The sequence below is a fragment of the Pseudoliparis swirei genome, chromosome 24 (assembly GCF_029220125.1).
Source record: "Pseudoliparis swirei isolate HS2019 ecotype Mariana Trench chromosome 24, NWPU_hadal_v1, whole genome shotgun sequence".
Classification (NCBI taxonomy): Eukaryota; Metazoa; Chordata; class Actinopteri; order Perciformes; family Liparidae; genus Pseudoliparis; species Pseudoliparis swirei.
In genome coordinates, this window is record NC_079411.1 from 24,626,545 (window position 1) to 24,651,850 (window position 25,306).

A 25,306-nucleotide genomic window follows, 5' to 3' on the forward strand; every position below is an offset into this window, starting at 1 on the left:
TCAACACCATCATCAAGTTTGCGGATGACACAGTGGTGGTGGGCCTGATCTCCGACAACGACGAGAAGGCCTACCTGGAGGAAGTTGCTGATCTGTCACTCTGGTGCCAGGACAACAGCCTCATCATGAATGTCACCAAAACTAAGGAGCTGATTGTGGACTTTAGGAGGGTACAACAACAGAGGACGTACTCACCACTGGGGATTAACGGGACTACTGTGGAGAGGGTGAGCGGGTATAAATACCTGGGAGTCCACATCACCGAGGATCTGACATGGTCAACGAACACAGACACTCTGGTGAGAAAGGCAAGGCAGCGCCTCTACCACCTCAGGCAGCTGAGGAAATTTAAAGTTTCCCAGAGGATCCTTCAGTCCTTCTACTCTGGAGCTGTAGAGAGCGTCCTGACAGGAAGCATCACAGCCTGGTTTGGCAACTGCTCCGCTCAGGACAGGAAGGCTCTGCAGAGAGTAGTGCGTTGCCTGAACGCACTATTGAACTACACTCCCACCCTGCAGGACTTGTACACCAGGAGGTGCAGAACCAGAGCCGGCAGGATCATGAAGGATCCTCACCACCCCAACAACAGACTGTTTCAGCTGCTGCGGTCAGGCAGGCGCCTCCGTAGTCACGCTGCAAGAACAGAGAGACTGAGACGGAGTTTCTTTCCTCAGGCCATCAGGACTGTGAACTCCGACCTCACCAGGACCCCCACATAGACCCACACAACTGCCCCTCTTAGGCACACACACACACACACACACACACACACACTTACTGTAAATATTGTGTTGTTTTTTATTGTAAATAGTGTGTACTTGTTGCCCTTGCACATTCCTGCTGAGCATTGCCACTTTCATTTCACTGCACACCCTGTGTGTGTATGTGACAAATAAAACATCTTGAATCTTGAATCTTGAATCAGCAGGGCCTATCACGCCGTCCCTCGAGCTGCACTGGGAAACTCTGACCACGTCATGGTTCATCTGATTCCCTCATACAGGCAGAGACTAAAGCTCTGCAAACCTGTGGTGAGGAAGTTCAAGAAGTGGACCAGTGAGGCTCTGGAGGATCTACGGGCGTGCTTGGACTGTACTGACTGGGATGTCTTCAGGACTGCTACCAACAGCCTGGATGAGTACACAGAGGCTGTAACTTCCTACATCAGCTTCTGTGAGGACAGCTGTATTCCATCCAGCTCCAGGGTGAGTTATAACAACGACAAACCCTGGTTCACAGCGGAGCTCAGGAAGCTAAGACTGCAGAAGGACCAGGCATTCAGGAGTGGGGACAAGGACCTGTACACAGAGTCAAAATACAGGTTTAGCAAGGCGGTGAGAGATGCTAAACGACTGTACTCTGAGAAACTGCAACAGCAGCTCTCAGCAAACGACTCTGCTTCTGTCTGGAGAGGGCTCAGGCAGATCACCAACTACAAGCCCAAATCACCCCACTCCATGAACAATGTGCTTCTGGCAGACGAGCTCAATGAGTTCTACTGCCGCTTTGAAAGACAATGGAGCAGTCCTGAGACAATCCCACAGCCCCATCAACAAGCCACAGACCATCAGCCCACCCTCCCCCAGCCCATCAGGGGCTCACACCTCTGGAGCACCCTCCATCAACTCAGCGACGACCCTCGTCATCCTGGAGAGAGCTGTCAACAGGCTGTTCAAAAAGCAGAACCCCCAAAGCAGCGGGCCCGGACTCCGTCTCCCTCCACCCTGAAGCACTGTGCTGACCAGCTGTCTCCGGTGTTCACCGACATCTTCAACACCTCCCTGGAGACATGCCACGTTCCAGCCTGCTTCAAGGCCTCCACCATCATCCCGTCCCCAAAAACCCAAGATCACAGGACTCTATGACTGCAGGCCCGTCGCCCTCACCTCTGTGGTCATGTAGTCCTTTCAACCCTTGATCCTGTCACACCTCAAGTCCATCACCGACCCACTCCTGGACCCCTGCAGTTCGCCTACAGAGCCAACAGGTCTGCAGACGACACAGTCAACATGGCCCTTCACTACATCCTCCAGCATCTGGACTCCCCAGGAACCTCGCCAGGATCCTGTTTGTGGACTTCAGCTCTGCTTTCAATACAATCATCCGTCCCTGCTGCAGGACAAGCTCTCCCAGCTGCACGTGCCCGACTCCACCTGCAGGTGGATCACAGACTTCCTGACCGACAGGAAGCAGCACGTGAGGCTGGGGAAACACGTCTCAGGCTCCCGGACCACCAGCACAGGTTCCCCAAGGCTGTGTTCTTTCCTCTGCTGTTCTCCCTGTACACCAACAGCTGCACCTCCAGTCACCAGTCCGTCAAGCTCCTAAAGTTCGCGGATGACACCACCCTCATTGGGCTCATCTCTGGTGGGGACGAGACCGCCTACAGGTGGGAGACTGACCACCTGGTGACCTGGTGCAGCCAGAACAACCTGGAGCTCAACGCCTAAAGACAGTGGAGATGGTTGTGGATTTCAGGAGGAATGCAGCCCCACCCGCCCTCTCATCCTGTGTGACTCCCCGACGCTGTGGAGTCCGTCCGCTTCCTGGGCTCCATCATCACCCAGGACCTCAAGTGGGAGCTGAACATCGGCTCCATCACCAAGAAGGCCCAGCAGAGGATGTTCTTCCTGAGGCAGCTGAGGAAATTTAACCTGCCAGGGAGAATGATGGTACAATTCTACACGGCCATCGTTGAGTCCATCATCTGCTCCTCCATCACCGTCTGGCACCCTGCAGCCACAGCCAAAGACAAGTGCAGGCTGCAGAGCATCATCCGCTCGGCCGAGAGGGTTATCGGCTGCAATCTGCCTTCCTCCAGGTCCTGTTCACTTCCAGGTCACTGAAGCGGGCCAGAAAGATTGTCGCTGACCCTCCCACCCTGGACACTCCTGTTCGAGTCCCTCCTCGGGAGGAGGCTGCGTCCATCATGACAAAGACCACCCGCCACACCAAAAGTTTTTCCCGTCGGCAGTCGGGCTCATCAATGGACCCGGGACTGACTGACTGTCACCCCAGGACTACCACCTCTTCTTCCACCTTCCTCTCTCCTCCTTCTTCCCGCTCCTTCCTCTTCCTCCTCCTCCTCTTCCTCCTACTCCTTCTCCTCCTCCTTCTTCTTCCCTCCTCCACACACGTCACTTTAACATGCACTTTAACTTGAGGCCTCCTCCACACACATGCCACTTTATTTGCATGCACTTTAACTTAAACACACGCCACGCGTAACATACACTTTTAACTAAAACACACCACTTGAAGCACACACCCAAACACTTTCACATTACTTGTTGTCTTTCTGTCGTGTTGATTGTTGTTTGTTTGTCATGTCCAAATGTTGCACCTTCCACCAAAAAAAATTCCTCGTTTGTGTAAACATTCCTGGCAATAAAACTGTTTCTGATTCTGAGTAACGAAAAACCAGATGGATAAAGCAGGATATCTGCACACAATTTCTGCTTCTTATTCACACACACACACACCCACACCCTAGATGTGATTCATACTCGTGCCCTCTGTGCTCAGCGGGGTAGAAACTAAATGTGTTTAATGGTCCTAGGCTGTTTGGAGTGCTTATGTGTTGTCCATGTGTGTGTGTGGCTCAAGTCGAGGAGGGAGCCCTAACGGTGATGTGTGGGAGTCACTTGAAGGTCTAGCATAAGGTGTTGAAATAGCTCCGCGCAGGCACCGCTCCTTTGGAGTGTACTTTGTAGTTCACAGGCAACATTTTCTCTTGATACAGGCAATAAGGATCAATGCCAACTCTCAGATAGCGCCCGCTTATTTCAGACCGTCTATTATCGTTGGTGACAGGTCCCTTTATTCCTGTTTCCCTCTCTTCGTTGATGTTTTTTCAACGAAGCTGATTCTTGTCGATTGGGAAATGAAAGGCGGTAAACATGTGAGTTTGAGCAAGTGTTTTTCATGTTGACACCAACTAGTACACATGCTCTATTAAACTCAAATGAAGTTTGAGCACGAGGTAGAGAAATTATGTAGTATACATTACTTTTATCCAAAGCGACTTACAATCATGTTCCATTTATACATCGTAGACACAGCTACAGGGAGACACTCGGGGTTTAGTGCCTTGCTCAAAGAGACTTCAACTAGGGCGGGGATTGAACCGCCAACCCCCTGATTGATAGACCTGCTAACCACTGACCCACAGTCAATGCCAAGAAGTACCCCAAACATTTGAGATAACTAGATACTTTTTAAACAGCAGTGGTATGATTTGTAAATTAATTAAAATGACAGATTGTACTTCAAAACATGCACGACATAATACAAAGTGTTCTCTCTTTATCACGAGTAAGGACGTGCAGCATCACTGCTCCTGTGTTTGGCATCCAGCACTCACAGCTGGACGCACACGGGCAAAAGCTTGAAACATACAATTAAAGGCAAAAACAGGAAAGGTTTACAAGAAGAGCACTTTGAACCTTCTCTGGACGTGCACACCTGTGTGTGTGTGCGTGTGTGTGTGCATCTGTGTGTATCTCTGTGTGTGTGTGTGTGTGTGTGTGTGTGTACTTGTTTTATTCCTTGTGCTCTTTCTCTTAGTGAATCTCATCTCTCATTAAACATGGCTCATTAATGCTGGAGTGTGTATTGCATTGTCTGAAGTGAACATGCATGCAGTACAGCAGAAACACATAACATACTATTCTCTCTCTCTCTCTGTCTATCTCTCTCTCTTCTTTATCTCTTCCAATTTTTCGTTTTTGTTTGTCCTTGTCGCTCTTGTCTTCAGGCAGTGTACTGGACAGATTTAGTCTACAGCTGTGTCTAAAGCCAAGCGTGTGTGTGTGTGTGTGTGTGTGTGAGAGATTAGCAGTAGGAGTGAGACTCCTAACTTATTTAGCTCTTGCCTACTTGAGCCAATACTAGGAAACTACTGGGTGGATATAGTTAGTCTTTTCCAAGATGAACAGCCTTTCTGATCGGCTAGGAAAGCTGCTGAGAGCAGATTCAAAAGTCAATAATATCACAACTAATACCATGAGTAGAAGGGTATTTAACAACCTAAAGCCTGCCATTTACATCGGGCTACAATCCGCTTCCGACTAAAAAAGAAGAAAGAATATTGAACTTTTAATACTATTCCCATTTGCAGTCAGGTAGTTTTTCGGTCTCCGTTTCAGAGATGATGGGCAAAGTCTTTAATGAAAAATGCATGGCGGACCCTCAGCGTAGATGAAACGGGCCTCCCGTGCAGCGCTCTCGCTCGACAGTTTGATCAACAAGTGTTTCATCAGCAGCAGCTCAGTGTTTCTGTCATGGTTACAGGTACTGGAACCCAAAAGCACGACAGACACAGGAATGCAGGAGGAGGCTGTTTACTTAATCTTTCAGGCAAGGTCAAAACCGGGTGGTCAGTCAAACAGGGCAACAAATCCAAAAGGGGCAGGCAAAAATCTCACGTCGGGTGAACAGGCAAACAGGGTCGTAACGGGCAGAACAGAACTAGTACTAGGAATTCTCTGGAAAGTTTGGCGGTGACACGCAAGACAATCTGGCAGAGGACAAGTGGAAGTGAGGGAGCTAAATAGTGAGGGACTAATGAGGGGATGGGCTGCAGGTGAGAAGGGCGTGAGGACCAGGTGAAGGGAATGAGGGACTAACGAGGTGATCAGAGGCAGGTGAGAAGGGCGTGAGGACCAGGTGAAGGGAATGAGGGACTAACGAGGTGATCAGAGGCAGGTGAGAAGGGCGTGAGGACCAGGTGAAGGGAATGAGGGACTAACGAGGTGAGGATGACAGGATCTGGAATGACAGGAGAGTTAATTAAACATGTAAGCAGGATGAATTTAACTAGGAAGGTGGGGAATTCGTGACAGTTTCCTCCAGTTCAGAGCTCAAGTCTGGCAAAGACGAGGCTGGTAGGTGCTAAGCAGTGTCCTGCCGAGAACTACCACTGATACAATCATGCAGCACATTTGAAGACACACACACACACACGGCACCTTATGAATTTCCTCTTCTAAGCGTTCAAGCTTATGAATCTTGCGAAGGCACCAGCTGCTGCGTGCTGCGTTGTTGTTGTTGTTGTTGTTGTTGTTGTAGTTGTCGTACCTTTGGAGCTGTGTTCCGACGCTGACTGTTCTGACCTTTCTGCTAAGCCCGACTGGATTTAATCAGCAGCAGACTCCGACAAAGCACACACACACACACAACCAGGAACACACACACACACACATTCCTATACTGCCAAGTCAGGGCTCCTTTTTCTGTAAATAATAGTGAGGTGTGTTGCATTCCAGATTCTTTGTTTGGGTCCCATTAGGCATAGCAGGCCAGAAGTCAAACCTATTAACATATTGATTTAGTAACTGGCATTCAGCAACACCTTGCCGTGGATCAGTGTTTGACTTTCAAGACGCAGTACGGCTGCCGGCCGGTCACTGGATGTGTTGAATGTCAGAATGTGAGAAACGTCGCCCGTTTTAAACCGAGGTGATATGAGCGGATGGTACAAATGGGTCATTTTATAGGAGAGCACCAGAATGTACATTTCTTTATACAGGCTACTACAGGAGCAGAGGTGGAAGAAGGATTGATATATTTTACCAAAGTAAAATAAGCACTACCAAATGATATTCTCCTTTACAATTGGCATTCATGAGCAATACAATCTAGTTAAGGTACTAACATTATATTATTATAAATGTTACTACTATGTTAGTACTTTAAAGGTGGGACTAAACTGTAACATTACATTTATACGCTAATAAATGGTCATATTAAAATGCATCCTGTTTTATATGATGGTCAGATATATGTAGTGGAGTTAAAAGTGTTATATGTACTTGCAGTTTAGCTTCAAAATGCACTGAGGTGCAGTGCCTGGGTAAATGCACTTCCCCTGTTAAAATGTGAAAGTGTTTGGGATTGTTTTTAACATTTTAAATAATTCAAAGTGTCTTTATTACCTTCGCATTGAAAATGCCGGAAGGTTATGTTTTGATCGCCGTGTATTTATTTATTTATTTATTTGTATGCGTGTTATTCGCAAAACTCAAAAAGTATTGAACCGAATCGCATGACATTTGGTGGGATGATTGTTTATTGTCCGGGGACCAGTTGATGAGATTTTGGGATCGATCGGGTCAAAGGTCAAGGTCAAAGGTCATGAACAGGTCAAATCTTCTTGAATCACATGGAATTTGGTGGACCAGTTGATTAGATTTTGGGATCAATCGGGTCAAAGGTCAAGGTCAAGGTCATGGAAAGGTCAACATCTTTTTTTGACCATAGCACGATACATTTTTATCCAATTGGCATGCAACTAATGCCAAAATGTTCATAATTCAATGCCCAATCTTGTGATATGCGAAGGTATGCGCTCTACCGAGTGCCCGTTCTAGTTTTGAATCTGTTATTGCCTAGCAGAGTTGAACTCCCTGGGATAATGTTTGGATCTGAACATCCTAATGGTATGCCATGTCCCTGCTGACCTTTTCCTTGTGTGTGTATGTGTGTGTGTGTGTGTGTGTGTGTGTGTTCAGAACATGCTGTCAGAGAAGGTTGACCAGATGATGGAGTGGTCCTCTCGGCGTTCGGTCGTCCGCATGAACGGGGACAAATTCCGTCGCTTCGTCAAGGCCCCACCCAGGAACTACTCTGTCATCGTCATGTTCACTGCCCTGCAACCTCAAAGGCAGTGTTCTGTCTGCAGGTATGCACACACACACACACACACACACACCATAATCTGCACGACTCCTACCTTTTCAGCCTCTGTACTCTGTAAAGAGTCTGTGAGCTCACAGATGCACACATCAAATATCCTGGAACTCTGATAATCTGAATGTACCGTCTAATAATAATTAATGTACGCTCTTTCTACATACTAGAATTTACATACTTTATTTCTACAAATAAAGGAATATCATATCATATCATACACATATAGATTTAGACACCTTGGGGAAACACAGAAAACAGCGTCACATAACAAAACCTCTGGGTCCCGTTGCCGTTTGGATCAAAGGGACTTTGATACAGCTTTCTGGATTACCAGAGGAAATGAATACATTCAACAGAACAGGACCTACTTACCTGATTGCGAACTCGGAGCACTTAATGCATCAGGAGATACTTAAGAAATCCCAGTAGCAAGCTTCAATTAGGATTTCTATTTACAAAACCAGACTTGCATCATGTTTGCAGCACAGGTCGGGCACTATCCCAAACTTGGGTTTAAATTAGTATTTTAAAGTGTATATAAACAAACCACTTCATTTCCCTGACAATCCCAGTATTTCAGGACCACGGACAGCTCAACACACAGCACTGGCTGCCTCTGTCCATGGTCCTGAAAGCAACGTTGGACAGTACAGTCGTGAGAACTAGTTCCTGGTTTCCGAAGATCATCCTGTATCACATGCTGTGTTTGCGCTATTACTGCACTGCTTCCTCTCTGATCTAAATGAAACCGAGACTACAGCAGCATGAAGAGCAGTGGATTTATTGGAAACATTGTTGTATGTGAAAATATGCACTTGACTCTACCTCATTACAATATGTGGATTACCCACAGCATGCGGACAGAGGAAACGGATGTTGTTATTTAAAAAAAACTTTTTTCAAGGTTAATGTGAACTGCAGTCATATCTGTCCTGTTTTAAATGTTATGTTACTTGCATGCCTTTTTTTTTTCGATGCATTTTTACTTTGGGTTTCCTTTGTGCATGCATATTTACGCCCTGCTTTATACCTGTGATTGGAAAAATGTTTTCCCACAAATCACTCTCTATTATTATTATTATTATTATTACTTTGTATTATTATTTGGTAAATTCCAGGTTTGAGCTGTTTAATCCTGTTTAAAAAAAATAGACTTCTGTGGAAACCTGGCTTGGCTAATGTTGCCTAATTGATGTGCAGTCTGGTCTGGAGGACTGCTTGATAATGTTTAGTAAGGCTGGAGCTCCTTTTGTCTGCAGTGTAAAGCAGGTAGTTGACCCGTGTCCCCATGACCCCATGACCCGTGTCATAGGTGACGCCAATCAACCTTCTGCATCCTGACCCCTCAAATCAGTCACACTTGTACTTAATCAGCCACTTGATTAGATACGTTATCACTCATGTGAGCTCTCTCTCTCTCTCTCTCTCTCTCTCTGTCTCTTCACCAGCAACAATCGTTCTTGGTTTTACAATAACATACACGACGCACACAAATACGCATGGACGCACACACACACACACACACACACATGTTCCTGGTTTATCTATTTGTTCAGAAGCAATTACTCTCCCCAGCAAAATATTATACTCATGTACTGTATATACAGTTTTAAGATGCAATGATGATTGTCAGTCTATTCTCATTCACCCTTATTACTTTGTTTGATTCCTTCCGTTTTCCTTTCCGTCTGATTCTTCTCCTGTTTTTGTCCATCAGCTAGTTTTTTCTTCCTCTCTCTATTGTGCCAATTTGATGGAAATACATAACGTCTATTGGAATAAATTCAATTACTTGTGGGCACCTGAGGTACAAATTTTATAATTTTTTTCGCAGGACTTTTAATTTTCAGTCACGATGCCCTGGACACATATGGTGAAAGAGACAGTTATTTACTGAACATACAGGATGGGAATTTTTTCTCTGGAAGCGCTGCTGTTGTCTTAAAACGGCTTCAGCCCTCACTTCCTGAGCCTCTCCAGAGACAGCAGTCGACTTCCTCCGCGAGTCTGAAAGTTTCCTCTGGCAGAGATCTGAAGTCAGTCAAGGGCTTCCACCCTGTACCACCACAGCACTGTCTCCATGGCAACGAGTACCCTCTTCCCGATAGGAAGTGTACGATGGAAGCAGCGTATAGGAGTAAGTGTGTCTGTGTATTGAAGTGATTCAGAGTAAAGAGAAGCAGGGAGAAAGTTTTTAATTATCTTGTGTTTGAACAAGATTTCTCTATATATTTTTTTTTCATTTTCTTGCTTTCACTTTTTTAAACGTTTTTCTTTGCGTCCTCAGGCCTCAGGCGGGAGGGCGAGTCAAGAGGTTCTCTCCAGTCCTAAACCTTCTGATTGCACTCTGCATGCATTCAGAGGAGAGTACACACACACCAGTGTGCATGCTGACCGTAATTACAGGTTGTTACGTGTCAGTCAGGCTGACGTCCGCTGCGGTCCTTCCAGTAATCGCTCAGAAACACAGGACACAGACAGATGTGGCAGGAACGTGACGTTCCAACCTGAACCCGATTGAATTTCTGTGAAGTGTACTCGTCATACAACAAGATGTAATACACAGTAATTGTAATCTTCACTCCTTTTATATACCGTACTCTCTCTCTCTCTCTTTCGCCATTTCCCAGGCATTCTCTTATCATCACCACGAGAGCATTTCATCATTAGAAAAAGAGGAAGAGTTTTAACAGATGGCTGTTAGATGGTGGCCCGAGTGTCTGCGTCAAGAGGACTAGCGGGGCAGTGAAAAGACGGCTAAACCCTGAAGTCCATAGACCTCCATCACTCCTCAGCCTTTTCCCTTTTCCGTAGTAGATAGTTATTTTGACTTAGTAAGCCTACAAATGGCCTTTATTGTTCCTGAAAAAGACGTCCGCAGCAGACCAGAAACTCAGAGGGTACCTAACCTTTATCGAAGAATATAAAGAGTATTCTGCTGGATAAAAGACAGAAAACAGGCTTCTCTTTCACAGGGAAGGTGCCATCTCTACGTAGTTCTTTATTTACTAATCTACAGGTTAGTTTCTGTGGGGCCAACATGTTTTGACTTTTGGGACACTTGATCGTTGTTGCTTAGTAACTGCTAACGAGAACACTCGAGTTACTGTAGCTTCATGTAATAGGAGTCTATGCCTTGGCTGCCATTACATCAGTGTGTTTTCTTTGGCAAGTAAAAGGGAGCTCTATTTACTTCTCCTTTTGCTTGTTTAATGATTCAATTTTGAAATATATTTCACCGTGTCTTCTTCACCGTAGGAGAGAAAGTGAATATTCACAGATGGACAGAGACATCTGATGTGATGTGACAGATGAGGATACTTTTAAATGGTTGGTGGTCATGCTGATAAAGACAATATGCTACACAAATGAATATACTAACAACTTTTAACATTACATTGTCATTTAAGGCATTTCCCATCAACACAAACCCAAGTTTGTTTGTTGGGGACCGGTTGGTATTGGGAAAAACACACTTAGAGCAAAAGTTACATTTATTACTGTAATAAATGCAGATTAAGGATACAGGGAAGTGCAGGACATCATGTTAAGCAAATGTGCATGTATTAATAAGAACGTTCAAAGTTACACATCTTAATTAATCGAATCATGTTGAATAAAAAAACACAATCTAGATATTTCTACTTCACTGCTGAAAACATTTATACATGATTGTGTCCTATGCTGAAAGATGCGAATAACTCAATATCTTACATTCTCACTATATATATATATTGATATATAGTGAGAATATATATATATATATATATAGTGAGAATGTAAGATATTGACAACTGTGCTAATGATGAAAGTTTTTTTCATTTCAAGAGTTTTTCCTTTTGTTAAGAAATATCATCATATTGGAAACAATAAATAAATATCAAAATAAAGAATAAGGAAAATACAAACTACAAAATAAATATGTATATATATATATTTACAAAATAACAATATACATTTATTTATTTATTTAATTCAGTTTTTTAAATTTCACTTCAATTCAGTTCATTTGTATAGCCCATTTTCACAAATTACAAATTTGTCTCGGAGTGCTTTACAATCTGTACACATAGACATCCCTGTCCCAAAACCTCACATCGGATCAGGAAAAACTCCCAAATAACCCTTCAGGGGGAAAAAAAGGGAAGAAACCTTCAGGAGAGCAACAGATGGACAGGTGAATAGATGTAATGTGTACAGAAGGAGATATTTAGAGTTAAAACACATTCAATGAATGTGACAGAGTGTATGAATAGTACATAGTAGGCATATTCCACGATGGAGACCTCCACAATCCATCAGGCAGATGGCGGTAGAGAGGAGTGGGTGGAGTCTTTAGTATTTATTTATTTCATATTTTGTATTTTCCTTATACTTTATTTTGCTATATTTATTTATTAAATTATAAATAAATATATACATTATAAATAAATATATACATATTTATTTATTCATTTGATATTTTGTATTCTCCTTATTCTTTATTCTGCTAAATGTATTTATTGTTTCCAATATGATGATATTTCTTAATAAAAGGAAAAACTCCTGAATTTTTTTATTTTCATCATTAGCACAGTTGTCAGAAAGTAAATAAAGAAACAAATATACTCATTGGACAGTTAAAACCATATCTCAGTGACACGTTTGACAACTCCAGCAAATTGGTGTTTCCAGATGAGGGCGAGGGAAGAGAGATGAGCCCCGCTGCACTCACTGCTGGCCGGATGTTCAACTTCATCTCCGCCGAGTTTCTCAAACAGTAGACACTTCAAAGAGACTTAACATTAGCCGCAAAGATAACAATGTGACACCAGCCGCACACAACACTTCCTGACAGACAATTTCCTAACTAATTAAAGCCAGCACAAGAGGCTGTTGACATAAGTCACTATGTCAAAGCAAACTTTAGCGGATGGAGAGAGAGACAAATGGCTCACGTCAGACACATGGGAGAGAGAGAGAGATAGAGAGAGAGATAATAGAAAAAGGAGGCTGCCTCTTGGCATTTTAGTGTTTATTGTGTCATGTAGGAGGACAAGGTGATAGACTGGACTGACCATGGCTGGTAAGAAAATAACATCTTCATTCGGCTGCATTTCAACATAAATGGAGTACAATGACAAAGGAAGAGAGGAATAAAAATGTCTCTTCCAATGTCATGTTCTGCCGCTGTTGGATGAAGGATGTGGTGTCCACTTTCCGTCTCTTACTCCTTTCATCTCTCACGTTTCTTATTTCTGGGGGTCGGCTGTAGTTCATGGGGGAGAGTGGTCATCCCGTAACCACGAGGTACCCGGTTCACTGCAGCCCACTGCTCCTTAATAACTATGGAGGGGTCAGATGCAGAGAAGAATTTCCCCCACGGGGGTCAATAAAAGTTCAAATCTTCTTTCTTTGTTTCTCGTTCCTTCCCTCTCTCTCACAGGCAGGCGAATGAGGAGTACCAGGTCCTGGCAAACTCGTGGCGTTACTCATCTGCGTTTTCCAACAAGCTCTTCTTCACGGTGGTGGACTACGATGAAGGAGCGGATGTTTTCCAACAGGTAACTTCCTTTTTTATCCCTTCCAAATGTCTTTACCGAAACCCACTGCGGGCGGCACCATGTAACCTTTCTTTTTCAGCCTCCATCCCCTTCCTCATCCCTCTTGCTTGCACACAACGCCCCTCTTCATCAGCCAACCCATGGCTTCAATGAAACACATTCACACAGGAGTGTGGAAGCCACTGAATACACACCACTGTCTCTTGTTACTCGTTATTTAAAGTCTGCTGGCTGGTTTTTTTTTTGGTGGTGTTTATGGGACGAAGCTTCAAGGCCGAGGAAAACATATTTGACACCAAAGGCTAATTACTGTCGGTATGGGATTATTTTTATCATTGGATTTACCCGAATGCTGGAAGTAATCTCCTCGCTGCAGGCCGTAGGTAGTAAAACTCCATATGTTGGTGCTCTGGGTGAGAGAACAAAATGAGAACAGAAAACTCACTGTGAAAGGTGGTTTCGCTCAGCCTCCCCCAACCCCCCCCATCAATAGTTCCGCTTATAACAAACGGAAACCCTGATAGAAAATGGCAAAAAGTAGATGCACACGAAACACATACAGAAAGACGCGATGACACCAGACATCTTGCAAAGGCAAACAAACATACAAGGACACACACACACACACACACACAAAGGGCAGGAACAAACAACACCATACATACACTGGGAGAGTATTTATACACACTGTGATATGGACATACCTATATAGAAGGGCAAACAAGGCTAATTAAATGCAAACAACTCACAGTATACACACCACTCGCAAGCAGAGTTACAAAGGGAGCCGCTTTTATTCCACGCACTAAAGAAACGATCCGGCCATTTGTTCTGCTTCTTTAAAACGTTGTCTTTTGATGTTTGTTACAATAAACAACATGTAATGGTTTGAAATAATTGGTTAATTTATTGATATTCTCTTCCAATTTGGTATATAGGTGGGTTAGAAAGTTAGATTTGTACAGGCACCCATACTTGTTTTGTATTTTCACAGCTCATTACATCAGGTAGTTTTATTCTACTTTGACATTAATTAGAACTTATTATTTACTTGTTAATTGTATTGGACTGTAGATGTGGTCCATTGCGATGAACATGATTAATGACTGAATTAAAACCCGTCTACAATAATTATAATACATGAGTATAGCTTTAGTGTTAAATATCCTGAATAAAGCATTTTATTTATTTATTTATTTCACTTTCGATTCAATGGCTTCTGAAGGTGGACACGGGTTCCGCTGACATTGATTGTCTCCAGGAGATTTTGACCGGCAGACAGAGAGGTTGTCGATATTGTGGATACACAATCATGTGTGTTGTGTTCCAGCTGTGAAACCGAAATGGAAACAATGGCCGGGATCTCCCACAAATCGGATGGACAAAGACAAAAATAAGAAGTTTATTTAAAATACTGCTATGTCGTTTTACTGCGGTATAAACGTATTATTCGCTTTATATATATTTTTGTAACTACAATCTTTGTTCTTCAGTTTTTTTCTCGGGTGTGACTTCCAGGATATCAGACATGTTAGATTCAGTGGCTGCTGTCTGCAAGCACTTTTTCTTTAAACCTAAATACAGAACAAGATCTAAAATACAGAGGTAAATTCTCAGTTGTCCTTTTTAATCCTAACTTTATACTCTTAGATCTTTAAGTAGATGTGCTCATTTAGAAATAGCCTTGTTTTGCTTTCTTTACTTTAATCTTGATTTATTTTAAACAACATGAAATCCAGTGAATGCAGCATGGATGCACAATTTCAATATGTATTGATCTTTTTCGTCCTGCTTTTTTCTTTTTCCTTTTTATTTATTTAATTGTTGAATCGTGCCCTCCGACTTTCTTGCTTCTTCTTTAATACTTTTTCTTTAGGCTTTTTGGGTTTGTCCACTCCGGTTCTTGTCATGAGAAAACAAATCGGCTCGTGACGTTTAATTGAAAGTGAATTACATTCCCAGCCGCATTCTCTTTCCTCTTAATAATGGCATGTGTGTTACTGTTAACATGAAAGCATACTTTTAAAATTTGATTTAATGGACATGTATATCTGTATGTTTCCATGTTCTCACATGTATATGCATATGTTTGCATGCGCACACACATGCATCTAATCCATATTTTCATGTTGCACTCTAAGTTGGCGACTCTCTAATGAAGCTCTAGGCTAACAGGGATAAACAACTTGCAACTATCCTTTCTTTTCTGTCTGCTTCATTCCCCCCCAGGTGTCCTGGAGAAAACAGGAGAGTTGTTGTTGGTAGTTTAGAGTTAAATCAAATGGAATCAAGGAGGGAGGAGAGAGGAAGGAAGAACAAGGAGTTATCTTTATTACCTTCGCATTGAAAATGCGGAAGGTTATGTTTTGATCGCCGTGTATTTGTATGCGTGCGTGCGTGCGTGCGTGTTATTCGCATAAGTCAAAAAGTATTAAACCGAATCGCATGAAATTCGGTGGGATGATTGGTTATTATCGGGGGACCATTTGATTAGATTTTGGGATCGATCGGGTCAAAGGTCAAGGTCATGTAAAGGTCAACATCTTCTTTGAATCGCATGACATTCGGCGGGATGATTGGTTATTATCCGGGGACCATTTGATTAGATTTTGGGATCGATCGGGTCAAGGTCATGAAAAGGTCAACATCTTCTTTTTACCATAGCACGGTCAATTTGTATCCAATTGGCATGCAACTAATTCCAACATGTTCATAATTCAATGCCCAATCTTGTGATATGCGAAGGTATGCGCTCTACCGAGTGCCCATTCTAGTTTAGCTGTGTGTCTGAGTAGAAGAGGAACTACAGGGGACACAGTAATGGAATTGTACAGAAGCATATATTTTTTTGCAAATCAAGAATTATCGGAGATGTCCTCGCTATTCAATTATTGGCTGTGATGGCAAACATACCCCCATTTACTGTCACGTATTTGGTTCAGAAACACAAAGAAGCACATCACATGACGGCAAAGCAATAGCCCGATGTAGTTTCTTATGTCTAATGATCTTTGGGTATTATTTTCTTTGTCACCACTCTTATGCCGAGCCTTTTGATATCCAGTGTTTGCAACTAACAACCAGGACCCAATAGTAGGATGTTTTTTACCAACTGAATAACTCTGCATTATAAAACATCCATATAATAATTCATATGCATTTGTGCAATTTGTAGTTGTAGATGCCACTTTGGGCATCACTCACGAACAAAGCTGTGTGTGTTGGTGTCGGCTCTCGGTTTGTAATGCTGTAACACTGCAGAAATGCACACTGTGTCAACATTTATGTCACAGCTGGGATATACTTTTGTTCATTGCGTTGTTAGCTGGCCACGAAATGTTCTCAGAAGTTATAAAAAAATGCAAATATGACTGTTAGGCGGGCAGCAAGGGAATTGCATCATTCCGAGCGTGAAGTCATAAATGCATACTTTCTCGTGTGAAACGGTTGTTTATTGCGCCGGTTGAAATATAAAAAAATACTCTCAATGAAAATGAAATTCTTACATGTAGGCACGACTTACATCGAGAAATAGCGAGCCCAGAAAATATCAGGCATTCTTAACTGAAAGACAAAGAAACCTGAGGATGCTCATCAGTCAAGAGGTGAACCTATGATACGAGCAATCGGTTGATGAAGAGATGATGATGATGATGATAGTGTTGTATCTTTACCTTTTGATGGCATGCTGCTTCGTGTGTTTGACAATTCAGAGATGACATTAACGTGACATGCCCCGCCCTCTTTTTCCTCTTTCTCTCTAGTTGAACATGAACAGCGCTCCAACCTTCATGCATTTCCCGGCGAAGGGAAAGCACAAGAGAGCCGATACGTTTGACTTGCAAAGGATTGGCTTTGCTTCAGAGCAGCTGGCCAAGTGGATTGCCGACCGCACAGATGTGCAGGTACCTCTCACACACACACACACACACACACACACACACACACACACCACAAAGTCACAACCCCAATATAGTTCACGTGTGCATATTGTTTTGAACTATTGTCGATCTCAAAAAGATATTCCTGAAGTTGTTCTCCAAAGAAAAACAAGGTTCAGTATTAAGGTGCGTTCACACCAAAAGCAAAACTATTTTTCGCGTCGCCCAAAACGCGTGAGTTTACTCGCTCGACCGTTCGCCGTGTTCTCGCCATAAGTGTCGAGACGCTCCGCGAGGGGCGGGGCTTGTCTCCGTGTCTCGTCTCCGTAAAGACCGTTATCATTTCTTCATCCACCAGAATAACTAACCACTAGTTCTGCTTTATACTTGTTGTGGACGTCTCACACACTAACGCCCTCGTGTTTGGGTTCATGACATCACCCGGAGGCTCACGCAGCTCGGTCACTTTCACCGATGAAGTTACTGTTACGTCTGAAAGACTTCCGCTTCCAGCGCTACGAGAGCGGAACTCAAGAGCCGATTGGCCCGAGTTGCGAGATGACCGCCTCAAAGTTGAAATATTTCAACTCGGGGCGGAAATTTCGCCGCTGAAAACGCGTCGCCCACATAGCGGAAAAAATATTGCGTCTATCGCAGCCACACGCGTCTGTACGTTGACTTTTCATTGGATTTGGTCATGCGAAAATTGTTTTCGCTTTTGGTGTGAATGCACCTTTAAGCTCTGTGGCTGCCAAATATCCCCGGTAGGTGGCCACAGAGGCATTTTACTCGCCGGACTATTTATGGTTCATTCGCGCCGAGAAGGGGCGTGGCTTATCTCCGTGAAAACAGTTCTGAAAGTTTTGCAAAGCTTTTGGTGTGAACGCAGCATTAGCTGTTGAGCTGTGTGGAGGTGTTTGATCAATATGTATCTATGTATCACTGTATCTGGACATATTCATCTGTATCCATTATCGAGAATGAGAGTGACTTCATTTGTGTGCTTTCTTTTGGGTCTGTTATATTGTTTCATCTTACTGACCAGTCCTAATATAGAAATATGTACATGTGCATTGCTTTTACAAATCATATTATTGATCCTTGACAGTTCTACTGACTGTCACTAATCAGTATGGTCCTGGTAGGGTTGTGTCATCAATGACATCGTTTGATGGACAGCTTTAATACAGCCTTCAAGGTAACTTCACCAGACTTCAAAAAAGCTGCTTTTCAGTGAAGGCGGTGGGGAGCACTTACACAAAGTGCTAGCTTTCAGGGACTTCAATGCGACTTAACCACATGAATTAAGATCAGAACATGAAAGGAAAAGAAAAGACACAACAGATATTAAACAGAATTTTGTCTGATGGAGGAACTGAAATATAATGGGGAAGAGAGGTCAGCGTTTACATGTGGTTTCTATAAGGGGCGGCGACTTTTTTTTCCGATTCTAAAGCGAACATCGATCGCAATGATCTTTTTATCTCAACCTTTGAAATCAAAAAGCAGGATTGGCAAATCTTGTGCGGCTGCAGAAGATTTGCAGCCAATGGAGCTTCTTCTGTTCTGCATAATAAAGCTTTACAGAGATAAAACTCTGAATTACGTACATTGACATACACGTTATCCAAGCTCATTGTATTTTGTTATGTTTTACAATTTAAAAACTTAGAAAATGACTAATTAATTCACACGCCTGTTTTATGTTTTGTACAATCAATTAAAATGAAGGGAAAGGTTGTGCCACTGCATGTTCCTTGTGTTTGGAGGAGATACATCTTTACATGTCTCTCAGTCTTATACGTTCTCATTCACATATACGAAGTCTCAGTATGTGGCTGAGACTTTTTACCAAATCTCCTTTTCTGCCTTGAGGTTTTTGATCAGTAAAGGTGAAACTATTTTTTCGCGCGACCAAATCCCATGAAAAGTCAACGTACAGACGCTTGTGGCTGCGATAGACGCGATATTTTCCCGGGCGGCGCGTTTGGGGCGTTTGGGGCGACGCTATGTGGCCGATGCGTTTTCAGCGGCGCAATTTTCACCCCTAGTTGAAATATTTCAACTTCGAGGCGGTCATCTCGCAACTCGGGCCAATCGGCTCTTGTGTTCCGACGAGACACGGAGATAAGCCCCGCCCCTCGCGGAGCGTCTCGACGCTCATGGCGACAACACGGCGAACGGTCGAGCGAGTAAACTCACGCGTTTTGGGCGACGCGAAAAATAGTTTTGCTTTTGGTGTGAACGCACCTTAACCCTTAGCCAGCAGCAGATGGTACACATTTCCATCGGTGGCATAATGGCTGCTGGTGACACACGTGTGTTCTGCCTATTGGACCGTGTCACCCCTGCATCTGTTCAGAGCAAACGCAGCATGTTGTCAGCTTGGCTTCCACGCACGCCTGGACAATGGTTGTTTAATTAATTCAAAAAAAATATTGCTGAAAAGCATTTTACATTTATTCGACAGTGTTTTACCGTCGATTCTTTTCATTTCCGATTGCCGTAAACACATCCCGGTTGAAGAAAATATGTTTTGGTTTGGACAGTTTCTTTTGAAACCAGGATATTACAGTTATTTAAAAAAAAAGGCTGCTAACCACCCCTTGCCATGTTTTTTATCACCATGTAAATATATTTCGCATTTTTGTTGAGATGTCAGGCCAAAAAAACATGAATGAAGGATGTTTATTGAACAATCTCCACTGCACTGAGGAAATCAAATATAAGTCTACATTTGGACAGTGATATATACAGTAATTGAAGACATGTCAAATGTATATTCTCCTCATCTCTCTCCGTCCTTCCAGATTCGTGTCTTCCGTCCTCCGAATTATTCGGGCACTATTGCTTTGGCTCTGTTGGTGTCACTAGTCGGCGGTCTGTTGTATCTGAGGAGGAACAACTTGGAATTCATATACAACAAGACTGGATGGGCTATGGCTGCAATGGTAGGACGCACAAATACACACACATCACGGGTTTTAGGTTTTAGGTGGGAAAGTTAAATACTGTAATGGTCCACCTTTACAAAGCAGGAACTTACTGTAAGTCAAGTGAAGCTGCTCCATTAATAGAATGATCTGCCCGTTATAACAACACTTATGTCTCAGTCATAATTTCACAAACTCAGTTAAAATTCAGTATGATTTAACAAGTGTCTCATGCTTAATTCACACACTCTCCTGTCTGTCTGTTCTCTCTCCCGCTGTGACAGTGTGTCATTTTTGCGATGACATCCGGTCAGATGTGGAATCACATCAGAGGTCCTCCCTACGCCCACAAAAATCCCCAGAATGGACAAGTGGTACGAGTCACATCCTTCTGTCCATGATTTCGCTCTCATTCCTTCTTTATGTCCTTCAACCTCCCATCTCTCTGTTTTTTTCTGACTACCTTTCTTGTTTCTTCTGTACAATTGGTTTGTGTGTTTTCAGAAGAAGCTATTGAAAGGGTTAATATGAATCTGTTTTCCAGTGTGGAGAGTGAGTCTGTATGAGATGGTAGGAACATCTGTAAGGCTCTTGGTCCCAAGTAAGACACACTGTACCATTACCACCTGCTAATGGTCCACTGCTGTGTGTGCGTGGGTGAGACTGGACATCTGGGAGCAGTCACTGCGTGTTAATAATCATCTTATAGACATCAGTCATCTTGAAACCAAGCAGAGAGAGATAGAGGGGCTGACAAAGTCTCTGTCTGTGGGTCTTTCATTATTTGTCTTCTTCTTCTTGCCTTTCTTTCCGTCTGTCTTTGCTCTGTCTTTCTTTCTGCTGGTCATTTACGTTTGCTCACTCAAGTGTGAAATTAAAATAACAATTCGAGAAAGAGAAAAAACGGAGAAAAAGAGGGAGGAGGGAGAGAAGACGAGCGAGAGGGGGGTCTAGAGGAGAGAGGAATGGGGTGAAGTTTCGCCATAAAGAAACATGATTATGCGTCTCCAATAGTATGTTGTTGGATACGTGACAGACACACACACACACACACACACTCAAACAAACCCTTCCCAGTGAGTGATGCATGGGTCGTAAGGAAAGTCATCTCAGCTCATGCAGAGACTGAAATGGATTAATATTCCATGTAGAAGTCACAAATACACAATAGAGTGAAAGGAACAACAGAAAAAAGCATTACAACCCCTTTTGCCCCTTCTCCCATCCTCTATCCCATACGGCGTTCTTCCTCTCTCTTGTCCTCTCTCTTTGTCAGGCTCTGTTGGCTCTTTGTCATTTTTCAGTCCGTTTGACAACAAATAGGTTACAGCCTCATCCCATGTAGCTCCCAGCCGTCACACCATCTCTCTCCCTCTCCTCCTCTGGTACTTCCCTCCCTCTCTCCTCCTCCTCCTCCTCCTCTCCTCTTTGCCACCTTTTTGCTTCTGATCCACTTTTATTCTGCCAGGGAGAAATATTTAGACGCAAAAATGCTGATGTTGTTGGAGATGGATATTATGAGTACTTAAATCCTAATTGATTTTTAAAAATGCATGCACTTGCATACAAGGTCATCATTTTTTTTTTTTTTACTATTGTCGCATTGTACAAATACACAAAGAATACCAATCACACTCTTCATATTAAATCGGAGAAAGTTTGGCTCTCTCCTTCAATCCGCTCCTCCATTCTCTCCCTTTGTTTGCCTCCTTATATATGCCCCCCCCCCCCTCCACACATACACACACACACTTCTTCCTCTCACTTTCACACCCCTGTCTATCTGTATACCATGTTATAGTCTTCAGAGGAATGAATTGCAGTCAGCTGCTTTCCCACCTCTTCCTCTCTTGTCCTCGGCTTAGTGCGAGCCGAGCAACGAGAGCGCCGTTAAAGCTTTTGACACAGCGAACTGTCGAAACGGCATTTTAGATAAAGAGGGAATTCATTTTCTCTCAACTGTGGGGAGCAATTGCTAAAGGCATTTGATTCAAATGCAAAAGGTGAGCAGATCATAAACGATTTATGACCACGCATGCAGAAAACAAATTATACCAGTTAAGAGTAGAAAAGGATGAGAAGCTGGCCGACAGTTATGAGACGACTAGTCTACCTAGAAAGTGAAGGTTTTAGAGAAAACAGCCAAAGTATAATTCAATTTAGTAAATTATTTAAGGGATTCTGTTGTTTTCCGTGTGAAAGACACGGCATGTTAAAGTCTTAATAAAAAGTGATATTAGGTTATTAGATTAAGTAATATGACATTCCCCAAATCCTATATTGTGGAAAACTGCAATAAAATAACACAATGGATCGTGTGGAGAATCACCTTAGCAACACTATGTAGTACAAGCCTTTTATATAATTCACAACCCTTTTTCTTTCCTTTTTTTCTTTCTTAAAAGATGGTATTTACAGTGACGGAGACTTTTCACCTGAGTAACCTTTCATCACAACATCAGTAGAAGTGCCACTTGTTGATACTGGGGCTGAACTGACTGAACTCTATTACACATCTCGCTTTCGACTGGTTGGATGGAAGAAGATGATCTGCCACTTAAGTGTTGCTCCAAAGTCTTTATAGTAATGCACACCAGATACTTTAGCCGTTTCTATTTGCAGAACAGACAGAAAAGCTTAACCCCTAAAAAAAACGGGGAAATATTATGGTTTCTATGATTACAAGACAGGACATTGTTGGGCGAACAGAGTCTGTACAAACACACTCCTTTCACAATTGTTTATAAGACATAGCCTCCCATATGCTTATTCGGTACACTCGTACAGTCTAATCCAATTCATACATTTCCATAAACGTCAACAAAAACTAAACATTATGAGTAGATGGATGTCGTGGCAAAGCTTCATTAGACTGGACCGGTTTACATAACGGGGCCACTGAGTTAACCTATTAGGAGCGGCAGCCTTATTGATAACCCGAGTGACTTACGTGCGTTATTTAACTCGACCACATTTTTGTTCATCTTCCAGGCAAAATTGCGTTTTTTGTAGCCACTCCACCAAAGTCGCTGCAGAGATAGCCTCTGTAGATGGTCTGCACATGGCCGTCGTCTCCGTCTTTCATCTCCTCCCTCCCTTCACACCTCCGCCCTCCTTCCTTTAAATCCTTATTTACCCTTTTCCGTGAATAGCTTGAACTTGGCAAATGATATTATATAGATACCAGTCTTATCTTTGCTGTTCTACTTCCATCCTCTTTTTGTGTTACTTCCTCTCACCTCCCTCTCTAATCTCACACTCTCCTCCTCTCTCTCTCTCTAACGTTGTAATTCCTTTAAAATGATGAGCGGTCGAGGCCAGGTAGAATATATTGAAAGGATTCGTCAACTGATGAATGGCACAACGAAGCAGATGAAATTGTAGCCAAGAAAATACTGCTCGCTCATTTTTGCTCAGACACTTCCACACACACACACACACACACCAAAACTAGGACAGATACAGCTGTGCTTTAACAAACGTATACACAGTAAGTACATGGCGCATATACAATTAAGCCAAACTCAAACATGACAAACCCACTCAAAATGCTAAAAACAGCCCTGGACACAAAAAAGAAGAACAATTCAAATGTCACACACACACTGAAAAGGGAGGCGGTTTAAAGAGGGAAAGAAAGTAAAAGGTACGGTGTTGTTTTGAGTGTCTCATGGTAAAAGTGCCGTACGAGTATTGCCTTGAACAAGTTATAATAATAAACTGTCTTAGCCTAAAGGGAAGTATATGGTACTTTTGAAAGCAATCATGTTTCTTTGGTTTTTACTATGACAAACCATTCATAATTTCCACACTATTGGCTGATGACATTATCATATTTAGAGCTGATTTTACATGATTGTGCGGCTGTTGGCAGCAGCCCCTCTACTTTATTGCTAATCTTTCATATAAAAAAACAAACAGCTGTCACTTTTATTGTCTCTCTGCAAATATTTGACTTTTGGCTTGCAGAGGGTCCCATTGTGTGGTCGATGTTGGTCAGTGTTTGTGCTGCTTTAGATTCTGCTTCACCTGCACACCTCGGTGTGTGTGTGTGTGTGTGTGTGTGTGTATGGATTTGATTGAGTGAAGGAATGCTTGTGTGTTTATCTGTTTGTTTTTTTGAGAATTTAACCGTGTAGCTATGACCTCTCCCTCTCCCCCAACAAACACACGCAGCATCATGAAATGATTGAAACCATTGTTTTTTTGCAGAAATCTGGAACTAACACTGGTATTTAACCCTTTATTCATACTAGATGTTAAACAAATATGTCCTGGGCTGGTTTTCTAAATAGTCATCTTGGTCACTAATGGGACAACATGTTCACACACTTTATGGCTGTAACATCTGGCCACAGGGACCAAAGCTAAAATTTAGCCTTAGCTAACGTTAACACATTTACCCATGGGTTGATTAATGTGTACGGCCCCTTTACAAATAAATAAATTTAAAACAACTATCTACAAAGCATTACTTCTGTGGTGCAAAGTCCCTGTGGACGGCTTGCCATTCGTCAATAGCGAGAATTCAATCATAGCACCGCAGCAAATGTATTCTAAACTATTTAATGCTTCAAAAACTAAGACTAGTATTTAAAATGCAATTATTTGATACACACGAGGCCGACATGGATTGATGTGATCCATTCTCCTGGTCAACAAAATCCGCTGCAGCCGTCTACCTACACTACCGTTCAAAAGTTTGGGGTCACTTAGAAATGACTTTATTTTTCAAAGAAAAGCACTGTTTTTTCAATAAAGATAACATTAATCAAAAATACACACTATACATTGTTAATGTGGTAAATGACTATTCTAGGTGGAAACGTCTGGTTTCTAATGAAATATCTCCATAGGTGTATAGAGGCCCATTTCCATCAACTATCACTCCAGTGTTCTAATGGTACATTGTGTTTGCTAATCGCCTTAGAAGACTAATATCTGATTAGAAAACCCTTGTGCAATTATGTTAGCACAGCTGAAAACAGTTATGCTGGTGATATAAGCTATACAACTGGCCTTCCTTTGAGCTTGAAGTTTGAAGAACAAAATTAATACTTCAAATATTAATAATTATTTCTAACCTTGTCAATGTCTTGACTATATTTTCTATTCAATTTTCAATTCATTTGATAAATAAAAGTGAGTTTTCATGGAAGACACGAAATTGTCTGGATGACCCCAAACTTTTGAACGTTAAAGTCCAGCAGAGACGGAAGCGCTTTAATTATTTCTGCTGAAAGCAGTGGTCACGATT

At 42.6% G+C, this 25,306-nt stretch overlaps 1 protein-coding gene across 2 annotated transcripts in view; it reads left to right on the forward strand.

Annotated features, from left to right (window-relative positions):
• The window catches only part of tusc3 (tumor suppressor candidate 3), a 79,182-nt gene that overhangs the window by 22,743 nt on the left and 31,133 nt on the right, over nucleotides 1–25,306 (forward strand). For both annotated transcript variants that reach the window (XM_056409263.1, XM_056409264.1), the window contains exons 2-6: nucleotides 7,512–7,681; nucleotides 13,118–13,235; nucleotides 17,000–17,140; nucleotides 19,927–20,067; nucleotides 20,334–20,423. In XM_056409263.1, coding sequence (XP_056265238.1) covers nucleotides 7,515–7,681; nucleotides 13,118–13,235; nucleotides 17,000–17,140; nucleotides 19,927–20,067; nucleotides 20,334–20,423 — 657 coding nt within the window. In that variant the 5' untranslated portion in view covers nucleotides 7,512–7,514. The remainder of the gene's footprint in view (nucleotides 1–7,511; nucleotides 7,682–13,117; nucleotides 13,236–16,999; nucleotides 17,141–19,926; nucleotides 20,068–20,333; nucleotides 20,424–25,306) is intronic.